Raw genomic sequence first — 12,649 nt, 5'->3', positions numbered from 1 at the left:
AATTTGTCCTTGAGGAAGGACTGCCTAATGCACATGAAACAACAGTCAAAGGAGATGAGAATGCAGCAACTCATCTGATCCTCTTCACACTTTGCCCTTACCATGTTTCACATAGTTACAAACTGATTACCACACAGAGTTTCACAGTTTTGGATACTATTAATAGACTCAGGATTTCAGATATAAAATTACTGGGCTCACAGGCAATATATTTTGGCTTTTCTTTCAACTAAGGAAATCTTTATTACTTAAATTAAGTAATATCAAACTCAGCACTTACTTTTGAAATAAAGACTGTCAGTTCAAAGAGTTTGAAAAGAGTGCAAAGATCTTGTGGCCAAGACAAGCTTCTTTATGTGTCTTTATGTGTGTGTGTCACTAACAATCCATCAGATACCATATTGCAAGAGTAAGAGTAATAGGTGCTGTCTGACAGCCAGACAGTAAGACTGCATGTCCGTTATCAGTCATTATTGATTACCGTATGTTTAGCTAAGGGTTATTAAGCAGTAAATGTCTTAAGCTGGACACGTCACTTGACACTCACTGATAGTGGAAATTAGAGACAGTAAGTGCATGGACAGCATGTGCACATGGAAATGCACTACACCTGCAGACTTAGAATAAGAGTTCAAAATATAGTTCAGAAATCAGTGAGTTGAGTGTGGAAAGTGTACATGTATGTTAGGGATGGGTATCGAAAACCGGTTCTTGTTGAGAACCGGTTCCCACTGTTTCAATTCCTTGGAGTTGTTTGCCATTTTTGCAAACGATTCCCATATCGATTCCAGTCGCCCCGAATGACGTCATCACGTTGCGGAGCGTCATTTACCTGGCAGGAAACATGGCGGCTCAAACGCTCAAAAGTTTGGTTATACTTTACGAGAACGGATGACAACAGGGCAACTTGCAATACTTGCAAAGTAGATATTTCATTTAAGGGAGGAAACACTACGAATATGCAAAAGCATTTGCTCACAAAACACACGATAACCTTAAATGAATGTCGTGTTTTTAATTCCGCTCCAGATTCGTGAATCTCAACCCAGCAGCAGCGGTAACGTTTGCACGTCCTCTCCCGTTAATGCGGCAGGTAAATAATCAACTAACAGTGCATATTATGTTAGCGCGATCTGCCTTATTACAAAACCTGCCATTACTGTGCATTTAGGTGACCATGATGAGAGAGACAGACAGAGTCTGGTTGGCTCAGATGCTGGCAGTTCTCGCTGCAGTCTACCGGTAACGTCTCCTTTCAGGCCAGGATAGACGAATGTCACCGAGCAGTGACTGAGTTTGTGGTCAAAGGCTTGAACCCATTTGCCACAGCAGATGCCCCCGATTTTCAGTAAATGAATGTGTTTAATTGTAGGCAGGGACATTACTGGATATTCTTGTGTAATTGCTACAGAATAATTTATGTTATACTTTGTTATTGCTACAGAAGAATATTTATTTTACTTTTACAATTTTTTCCCCCGGGGACCTTGTGACACCCCATTAAAGAGCCGTAGGCTGGATCTCTTAAGATCTCACTGTTGGGTTTGTAAGGCCATGTTACTCCTAAATCTTGTTCAAAGAGAGGATATAAAACAAAGTTCTAAGCTAGTCGACCTTAGTGTTCTCCTTTTTAAAAATAAGAATCGATAAGAGAATCGAATTGTTAAACAGAATCGAAAATGGAATCGGAATCGTGAAAATCTTATCAATACCCATCCCTAATGCATGTGCATTTGTCTCAAAATGACAACTAGGACAAATCTGTCACTGTGCATGCATGAAAAACCATATTCAGCTTAGTCTACACACTCTAAAGCTAACTTTGTTTCAAATGAAAGCTCAAATTGTGCACCACTAGGGTGGTCAAGAATGACCAAGCTACAGACAGACAAACTGGTGATGGCTAACCAACGAGACATATTAGTGGTGGACAAGCAGATGGCTCTAGTGATGTAAACGTAGTCTACACACTCTCAAGCTAACTTTGTTTAAAATGAAAGCTCAAATTCTGCACTAGCTGAGAAGTTTTAAATGGACACTTGTTTCAAGGTCTCTTTCTAAAACCTACAAGTCAGCTTTTCATATTTTTGTAAGCACAAAGTTATGTGCTAATACAAGTCACCAGCACACCGTTTTCTACTGGCAGGTTGCTGTGGCTTATGTTAATAACCTTGAAGCCTGTTTCCACATTAGGATTGTGAAAGACTGCCCATCCGCTGGAGCAAGGACACGTATACAAATAAATACTGTAGTCAAAACCAACCTCTTGGCTGTGACCTTCACCCTCTTGTTCGGAGGTACTCTGTCCCATTGTAACCCTGTTTCTTCATAGGGATGGTCCATCAACAGCCACTGAGAACAAAGATAGATATGCATACTCAACAAAAAGCTATTTTGACATGGCACGGTATGAAAAACACAGGTACACACTTTCAAATTATGGAGAGGCAAATTCTATTTAGCTGCTTACTGTGATTTTTCCTGTTAACACAAGTCAAACATATCTTGAGCCAACATGTTTAGCAAAGCAAAGTAACTTGTTGAAAGTCAACATAAAGCGTTCTTTGACATGTTACAGTTTGGTAGTCTATGCTGCCCAGCTGAGTGAGAAAACCACAGTTTGTACTACCAGGAGTATGAGTGGTACTATGGACGTGCATCCACACAAACAAATTAAATAGTTCACAGCTGCAGGAAAAAAAAATAGTGGGGCAGAACGAGCAAATGTAGTTCAAAGACAAAGAAGTTGTTAGCACACACAGTTGCATAAGAGAAGAACATTTCTCAGTCCCTAACTAAAGTTTCTGGATTAGCTGTCTAACTGCATCTATTCTTCAAAAATCGCTTCAACTGCACAGAAGAAAAGGGATCCAAAAATTTGCATCCTACAACAGCATATTGCTGACATCACTGATCCAGGCCTTAGTTACACAGAAACACGGCAGGCTTGCTAGATAACAGATAAACGACTATACAGGTAGTAACTCATTACCCCCTTTTCACCTTTTTATCCTTCCCCTTCATCCAAATAGGAATGATTTTCTTGTTGCTCCACTAAATTTGTGCCATTTTTAACGGGACATTACATGATGATGAAATTAAAAAAATTAATTAATTAATTAAAAAGGCAGAAATGCTGGTTGACAACAGCTTTGTGTTCGTTAGGTTTGTATCTTAGTTTTCGTGTGTTTACGAGTGACTGCATAAGTGGAGAGGTTTTTTATGGAACGCCAGGACTGCCATAATGAATTAATTAAATACACCATTAAATAATTAATTAAATGTGGCAATAATTAATTAAAATTGGAATTAATTAATTAAATAAATAGTTATGACACATGTAATTAATTAATTATTGACACATTTAATTAATTATTTATGTATTTCACATTTTAATTAATTATTGACACATTTAATTAATTAATTATTGACACATTTAATTAATTAATTATTGACACATTTAATTAATTATTTATGTATTTCACATTTTAATTAATTATTGACACATTTAATTAATTATTGACACATTTAATTAATTATTTAATGATATATTTATTTATTTCATTTTGGCAGTCCTGACGCCTGGTTCTCGTCATGAAATAATTTTATCTGTCAGCCTCACCCATCAAACTCAGGGGGCGGGGTTAACGCTGCCCATGCAGCTTCTCTAACATTTGATTGGTTGCCGTGCAAAGTAAGTCAAAACAGGTCGATCCTAGAAAATCGATTGCTTGTGTAGACTTGGGGCAGCCAGTTATCCCAGAATGCAGATCAAATCACAGGCAGCAATGGTGGTGGTGTAGTTTTAAAATACCCCGTTTTTCTGTCACCAGCTACACTTTTAACAGTGTTTTAGCCGCGAATGTCGCGACGTATGTCTGGTCAGGTTGTCAACATAGAACATGTTTGCAAAAGTGCTCAGATGTTTTCAGAGATTTCACTAGCTCTGCTAACAGTTAGCATGCAGAGTGCACCGAGGGGGTTACGTTAACCGGTTTGTTTACATATTCCACTCTCCGTGTTCCACATGTTGCATTCGCAGATTCTCATTTTCACCGAACGATCGTCTCTTTCCGCCTGGTCTTGTGTCTCTGTGCTTCTGTAACATAAAGAACGAGCTGACATTTTTCTCACGAAACCAGCGATCAGCTCAACAGACCCTCAGTTTACCTGCATGCATCCTCCTCCTCATCTGTCAGCTGTTTAACACCTGCTGCTAATTCAAGAAACACGCCTAGTTACCTGGTGATAGTCACAGTTTAACTGGGCAGCCGGTGCTCGATATAACGCAATGTCAGCGCATTTTTCTGCACAAGATAAGTAAATATAGTGTTTTCCCCGAGCGCAGAGCTGCTGGAGCTCGTTTCCTTACAGAGCACTTTATAGGCGAACAGCTTTATCAGCGGCTGATGTCCAATCACCGGCACACAGCTTTCAAACCTCAGCTGAGTTTTAGCTCTCAGTGGTTAAACGCTGGACTTCATTCACTCAGGTTCTGTCTGTCGGGTCACGTTTACTTCGCTGTTTTATTTACAACTGAGCAAATCGGTTTGGCTGAGGTTAAAGTTACGTTTCATAACTGCATAGTTTCACAGACGTTTAATGGTTCACTGGCACATGTGTTGGACTGAACTATCATCTAAATATCATCTGTTTTTTAATAGTTATTCAACTGTATTCTAAGCACCAGCTGTCTGTTAGAATGTGATTTTTTCTCTCTCTCTGTTGGCAGAGGTATAAAAATGCGCAGGAAAATCTGACATGCATGGCGAACTTCACCGACGATATTTAGGGAGGAATAAACACACATCAAACATAAATGAACCATTTGTCTGTCTCCATAATTGAGAGAATTTTCTCTTCTTATGTCAACACTCTCTCTCTTTTTTTTTTCTTTTTTTTTGCTTTTTCGGTCATGTTATGTTTACCTGTCAAAGGCTTGTTACAAACTATGAAACACATTGTGCAGACTTCTGGATGTTAGAAGAAAACTAATACTGCTCATGAATGAGACTAAAGGCAGGAAGGTGTCCTTTAAAACTAAACATGTTAATAGGACCTCCCTGTTTATATCATAGTTTATGATATAGCACGTGTATTTCAGTAATAGCCTGCTGAGGCCACTATACGTGCTGGCCTCATATCAAATGTGAAGGCAGACTGAGTCTATGTTTGACGTTTGTTTATATCTAATCTTCCTTTTCAAACATTTAAACAGCAGCGAGTCTGCAGCTGAGGGAATACAAATTCAAATTGTCGGAACAGGTTTGCTCGTTTCTTGGATTCATTTGGTGATTTATTAAATGTATAACTGTTATTCTAATCTGCTGCTGAGTCTCTTACACTTTTCTTTATGCTGTATATTTTCACGTCTCTGGAATAGTTGGCAGTTAGATAGTCAGCTGGGAAACTTTGTGTTAACTCATGGAGCTGAGGATATCGTGGATATGCTGACCTCGCTGCGTGGTGTACAGAGCGAGGTCAGCATGATTAATATTCACAATAAAAATATTAGCCGAACATCATGAAGTCTGTATGTGTTTCATAGTGTCGAACAACCTTTGTACAGTTAAAGCCAGCAGTTACTACATGACGGAAACACCAACGTTATCTCTTTTATGTGTTTATACACAGGTCACGCTGATTACTGAACAAAAACCCAAAGATCAGATGTTAAACAGATTTATTTGCTCTCTCTCCTCCTTAAACATGTTTTTAATGTTAGTTATAATTCAGAATTGGCGACTGAAACACGTAGGACACATAAGAACATCAGGAAATAAAACATCGATAAATATAACCTCAGTAAAAGAAGTCAGCGGGGGTTACTACAGCTGTGTACCGGGGCCTGCGCTTTGTCGGTGGGATTGCTTGCGAGGCGAGCGGGTCTATCCCACGCTTTGCCGTGAGACTGGGCAGACATCTCCGAAATCATCGAAACACTTTTGCAAAGAGGCTGTATCTTGACAAACCGACCAGACACATGAAGATTAAACCACTACATTCTCGGCTAAAAAAATATTAAAACGGTATTTGGTAACACACAAACAGGGTTTTTCAAAGCTCAGTTCTGTTAGCTTCCACATGCCGGTTGTTGTGTGCTAGAAACAATGGCCACCAGGCCAAAGCAATGGTTTTGACTCGATCAGCGTTAACCCCGCCCCCTGAGTTTGATGGGTGAGGCTGACAGATAAAATTATTTCATGATGAGAGCCAGGCGTCAGGACTGCCAAAATGAAATAAATAAATATATCATTAAATAATTAATTAAATGTGTCAATAATTAATGAAATGTGTCAATAATTAATTAAAATGTGAAATACATAATTAATTAATTAAATGTGTCAATAATTAATTAAAATGTGAAATACATAAATAATTAATTAAATGTGTCAATAATTAATTAATTACATGTGTCATAACTATTTATTTAATTAATTAATTCCAATTTTAATTAATTATTGCCACATTTAATTAATTATTTAATGGTGTATTTAATTAATTCATTATGGCAGTCCTGGCGTTCCATAGTCCCAAGTCTACACAAGCAATCGATTTTCTAGGATCGACCTGTTTTGACTTACTTTGCACGGCAACCAATCAAATGTTAGAGAAGCTGCATGGGCAGCGTTAACCCCGCCCCCTGAGTTTGATGGGTGAGCCTGACAGATAAAATTATTTCATGACGAGAGCCAGGCGTCAGGACTGCCAAAATGAAATAAATAAATATATAATTAAATAATTAATTAAAAGTGTCAATAATTAATTAAATGTGTCAATAATTAATTAAAATGTGAAATACATAAATAATTAATTAAATGTGTCAATAATTAATTAATTACATGTGTCAATAATTAATTAAAATGTGAAATACATAATTAATTAAATGTGTCAATAATTAATTAATTACATGTGTCATAACTATTTATTTAATTAATTAATTCCAATTTTAATTAATTATTGCCACATTTAATTAATTATTTAATGGTGTATTTAATTAATTCATTATGGCAGTCCTGGCGTTCCATAGAGGACAACCAATTACCCACTAACTCTAAAGCCTCGAGCAGAAAGTGATGCTGGAGGTTAAACAAGCAGATTCTATGTTTGCTAAGGGTATACAGATTAGGCTGCTGCACAAAGAGGAAGATGCCTATAAAGAAGCAAGCATCTTATGGCTAAGAAAAGACATTACAATAACAATGCTGACCCTTTTTTCTGTTTTATAAAATCTTTTGGTATTGGACAGTGGAAGTTACTGGAAGTTTTGATAAACGAAAAAGAAAATATCTTTATATCTTAACAAATTATAAAATATATTGATAATTTTTAATGTGAATTATTCAGGACTATAAAAACAATTTTGAAATACCAAAGCCTTTTATCATTTTCCATAATAATAAAGAGCTGCAACAAATTTTGTTTATATTGAAACACTAGCATTAGTAAATCATCCTAACTGAGAATGACTGTTTTTTGTGTGTGTTTGTTTTGGATTCCTACTTGAAAAAATAAATAAATTAGACACTCAACACTAGGGATGGCACCGGTTCTGACATAAACGGTAGTAACCAGACTGAAAAGCAGCGCACATTTCAGTGCTTTATTTCGGTGCTTTTCTTTCCTGAGACCTCATACACTTTGGATTCTAGCCATTCATTTTACCTTTCCGAGGACAGAAGGCGGGCCCAGGTACATACGTTCTTTTAGAGCAAAGCTACAGAATAAAAAGTCTGGCTGTACTTCACAGCAAAAGATGCAAACTCATCAGCCTGCAACAAGTGCTTTAAGGTGATACTGTCCAAAGGAGGTAACTCCTGGAATCTGATGAAACACCTGGCGACGCATAGCGTTTTTTTAAAAGCCGAGAAATGCACAGTATTTCATAGCTTGCTGCGAGACCTCACACACCGAGCACATCTACTGCGGGTGTGGTGCCTGTTATCGGACCCAGAGTTAGCAACATCCCCCAAGAACCCGAAGAGGAGAGTCCTGGCCCCTAGCCCTGCCAGTGTAGCAGAAATGATGAGGATGATGATGGCAGCAGCAGCCGTTCTTCTCTGCGTGAGTAGCTTAATGTTGTTCGTGTGTAATTTACGTTGAGTAGGCTAACCACGTTATTACATTAATGCACGTAAGGTGAACTAGCAAACACTGTCGTAGTTACATGCGGTTGTCTTCTTGTTTGATGGCAGATACTCCCTTCACCCTGGCCAAAAAGGCTAAAATGACCAAAGAAAAAGTAGGAAACAGCTAAACATGAGAGGTTTTTAGACAAAATTGGTGTTTTTTCCATTGATTAAGCACTGCTTCCAGCCAAGAGTGATACCATATATGCCCTATACCTGCAGAAAAGGCTAAAACATTGTTATCTTTTTACAAAAAAAAACAGCTAAACATGAGAGGTTTTTAGACAAAATTGGTGTTTTTTCCATTGATTAAGCACTGCTTCCAGCCAAGAGTGATACCATATATGCCCTATACCTGCAGAAAAGGCTAAAACATTGTTATCTTTTTACAAAAAAAAACAGCTAAAAATGAGAGGTTTTTGGACAAAGTGTGTGTTCTCCATTCTTTAAGCACCGGTTCGAGCACTGTTTAAGCACCGGCACCGTTTCAAAAGTACCGGTTTGGTACTGGTATCGGATAAAACCTAAACGATACCCATCCCTACTCAACACACCTTTAAACTGAGTTTGGATTATATTTTTCTACAAATACTGACTGTTAAAATTTGTGCAACATACAGCATGTCTCGATGTTACCACCAATTGCCTAAATGTTTAGACAGGATGTATACAATAGAGCTGGGCGATACGAGATTTTTTCATATCACGATATGTTTTTTTCATTTCAGTCGATAACGATATCTATCACGATATAAGCCAAATAACTATATTTGTAAGATTTAAATGTGCCGTTGCTCACAAGTAAAATGTGAAATAATCAGCAGCTTGTTTTTATTTAAATATTTATTTCCCATAATAAGTTCAACAGGGTAGATGTACTTAAGGAACATGAGACTTTTTCAGATAAATAAAGGCAAATATTGCAAACTACACAAAAGGCAGCCGCTAAAGCGTTTAAGTTTCAAAATAGAACAAACGAAACAGACTACTAAATTGTCAATTCCACTTAGAAACAAAATATTAATTCTAAAAATAAATCTTAGTTTGTTTTACAGAAGAACAGACAAAACTGACTAACTTTTGTCAATATCAAATAAACTGAGAACTAAAAGGAAATTCTCAATCTCTCCTTGTTGTATAGCTTAGCTTTTCAAACAGTTTTAACAGTTACTTTAGTCTGACAAAAGCCGAATGACGAATTAGCGCTTCCAGTCAGAGACTGAGGCTACGTCCACACGTACACGGGTATTTTTGAAAACGGAGATTTTCCGTTTTCGTTTTAAAAAATAATCCCGTCCACACATAAAGGCAGAAATGAAGGAAAACGCTGCTATGAACATGCCAAAGCAGCAGGTGGCGCTAGATTCCTAACCGTGCAGAAATGTTGGCCAATCAGAAGTCTAGAAGCCTCGGTGGGAAAAAGTAAAAGCTGGGGCATAGAAGCAGAACCGAGTCGTATGTGTGGAGGGACAGTAACTGTGTGTATATGTAAGCATTTAAACACTGCAGAGAGTAGAATTAACAGTAACAGTATTGTAGAAGTTAATTTCACCGAAACAATAACGTGGCGCACAGTGTGAGCATGCACCAGTTTATTGTATTTCCAGACTTGCTTTCGGCACAATTTACAGTGCACGCTACTCTGTTTTTTGTCAGACTTGAAATAGCCGAAATACCTTCACACTACGGAACTTCTATGGCTCTTCCGTTCGACAATCTCTCCGGCGTTGGAACCATCATCTGTTTTCTCTTCGGTCACGCTCGGTTGATTTTTCTAGTCGGCACACTCATTTCCTCCATTACCCGCTGGCTGCTTCCCAAACAAACACACGTGCGGCTTGGCACTTGTGCTGTACATAACAAGTCACGCGACGTGACGCTGCGGCTGTGATTGGTTCGGCTCTGCGCTACTTAATTTGGATTGGCTGACCTTTTTTTTTTTCAAGAGGACAAGAGCGGTGAAGTCTATCGCGATAGTTTAATTTCTCTATCGAGTAAAAGTTATATCGCGATACATATCGTTATCGTTCTATCGCCCAGCTCTAGTATACAACATAAACTGCAATCAGCAGCAGCTTTCTCCTGTGCGATTGGTGACTCGGAGAGAGATAGAGAGGCTGGACTGATGCATGGATGAAATTCAATCTGTGAAAAACAGAGTGGAGTGTTGTGTTACATGAAGTAACCCTGTGCATCATAAACAAAACCACAGAACAGCATGCTGCTGCAAAGGACCCACAGAGCTACAACACCGCATAGGAACATCTTTAGCATTTCCTACCAAAAGGCACAAATCTTGGATCCTGGCATTTATCTGGATGTTACTTTTACATATACCAGCCACCGAAACCTTGCTGCAGACCAAGCACACCCCCACGTGCCCTCCATACTGAAAACAACTACTCAAGAACTGGAGGAACACAACAAAGGATGCCATGGTAACCTGGCCTAATTTAAGAATGGACAAATAGGCGAGCTAAGAATGGACTGATAAAGTAGTCCCATGTGTTGCAAAATCTTTTTTCTGCCTCTGTTGAAGCAGCCAGTGTATCAAACCTTGCGTAAATCCAGACAAAATAAAAAGTGAAACTTAGAGTTACACTTGACACTTCACTCAGCATAGTTTTAAAGTGTGGCAATAGCACCTTTAAGAAGAGTACAGGATGATAGACCCAAAGGAGATAGTATTCACCCTCTAGCCTCCAAGCAGTGCCCCTCTCCATGCAGCCCTACTCCTATTGTTCTCTAGGAACAATGAAGCCAGTGTTTAACCCACTATACACGATCTGACCTGGACTGACTGTTAACAGAGTACCGACTATACCATGAGATTCATGGTAACAATAACAACAGTTTGGGCTTTCAAGGTCTTGTGATGTGTATGGTTGGAAACTCTGACAGATAAAAAAAAAAAGATTCCAAAGTGGACTGAACTATCACTCTGTATCTTAATGGTTAAATGGTGTATTTAAGACAGGTAAAGGGAAACAAAACAGTTCTTTTGTTGTTACTTTCAGCCCAAACTGGGATTTTTTTTTTTTTTTTAATAAAATACAGGCAGCATAGAGCCCTGACACATGCAAACTGCAGCAAAGCAGTGACCAGCTAGTTATATTGTACCGATCTGTCCAGTGTTTTGCCTGTATTTGAGTATTAAAGCCCTTCTCGCACAAAATATACAGTTTAATATAATTAGGAAGTGTTCTGTTAAATTGTGGACATGCCAACCAGGTGCAGGAAAGCTACACGTGACTGTGAATTTTGTTCAAAAACTGTTCATTAGCTGCACGGATTTATGTTCACATTAGCCTTATTGTGCTCTGTCCAGAGCCTGTAAACATAAATATCATATTAAATTACACTCCTGCTCTTCAGGGGGCGTCTTCTGACTACATCACTGCCCACTGTGTGAGGATGACATTAGCTCGTGTTTCCATCCAGCTAAAACTGCTCTCCATAATTTACGCCCGAAGCGGCGCTGGTTTGCTGACTCTGGTTATTTGGTTGCGTTGTAAACAGACCCTGGTGGTGAGGATTCACCTTCAGTACATTAGAAAAAAAGTGGAGTTTTTATAGTAAGCTTTACGACATTTAGGTAGCTAGTACACACCAGCAGATGGTGTTTTTATTTTTTATTTTGTCGCAGTAGTGTACCGTTAGCTAGCAAACACTCACATGAAACCAATCCCGAAGACGACAGTGGCTACATAGATTAGATTATAGTTAGGCCTCGTTTAGTTCTTTCAACTCGGAGAACCGTTTATTATTAGTATTAGTATTAGGACACAGCCGATAAGCTGGAAGTAGAAAAATCTTTGCTACCTTCAAGGCAGAGGGCACCTGACAGATTATTGTCACGGGATGTTAGCTAGCTGTCGTTACCGGTTTTCTCCGGCCATCATTAATGACTTGGGGGTGCAAGAACTTCTAACCATCGTAAATACGATAACGGGCTTGGGTTTACAGTTCGTCTTTTTCTGACCTCCAAAAGAGCAATGTGACAGAGCTATAATATTAATATTAGTGACACAGTTGAAGAGCTATCTCCGGTTTTCACTACTATCATTAAGTAAAAGCCTCGTAAAATTATACAGTCGTCTACTAAAACATATACCAAACTCATCTCTTTAAATAATATATGTATAGAAGGATTTACCTAAGCTGATACACTCCGGTCAATCGTCACGTACAGTCAAGTGAAACACAACGGAAATCATCTTCAATGTAGCCCCTCCTCGTCTAAGTCCGCTAGACCTCCGTCCAATCAACATTGACGATGTTGTCAAGTCGGCCCAATTAAAATACAAGACTGGGCGCTGGCCCAGATCTCCCGCCCACATTTATGTAAATAAAAAAATCTGTGTCCAATGAGAATTTAGAATAACTAACCAGACGAGCCGTGATTGGATAATATTTGGAATGATTGACAATAAGACAACCATCACTCGCCTTTGCCGCGGGATACTGCTACACCTTTAAGAATGATAAAAGTGTTAATAAAACAATCAAACCTCAATTAG

General features: G+C 38.5%; 1 protein-coding gene across 4 annotated transcripts in view; it reads right to left on the bottom strand.

The window, feature by feature from the left end:
• The window catches only part of pnpla6 (patatin-like phospholipase domain containing 6), a 36,735-nt gene extending 24,354 nt beyond the window's left edge, over positions 1-12,381 (bottom strand). For all 4 annotated transcript variants that reach the window (XM_085410352.1, XM_085410355.1, XM_085410354.1 and 1 more), the window contains exons 1-2: positions 12,286-12,381; positions 2,264-2,352 (exon numbers count right to left, since the gene is read on the bottom strand). In XM_085410352.1, coding sequence (XP_085266478.1) covers positions 2,264-2,311 — 48 coding nt within the window. In that variant the 5' untranslated portion in view covers positions 2,312-2,352; positions 12,286-12,381. The remainder of the gene's footprint in view (positions 1-2,263; positions 2,353-12,285) is intronic.
• Between the last annotated feature and the right edge of the window lie 268 nt (positions 12,382-12,649).

This window comes from Rhamphochromis longiceps, linkage group LG6 (genome assembly GCF_057381845.1).
Source record: "Rhamphochromis longiceps isolate RC_006_pf linkage group LG6, R_longiceps_female_GT1.1, whole genome shotgun sequence".
NCBI lineage: Eukaryota > Metazoa > Chordata > Actinopteri > Cichliformes > Cichlidae > Rhamphochromis > Rhamphochromis longiceps.
The sequence above is the reverse complement of the archived record's forward strand: the minus strand, read 5'-3'. Positions and strand labels throughout refer to the sequence as shown.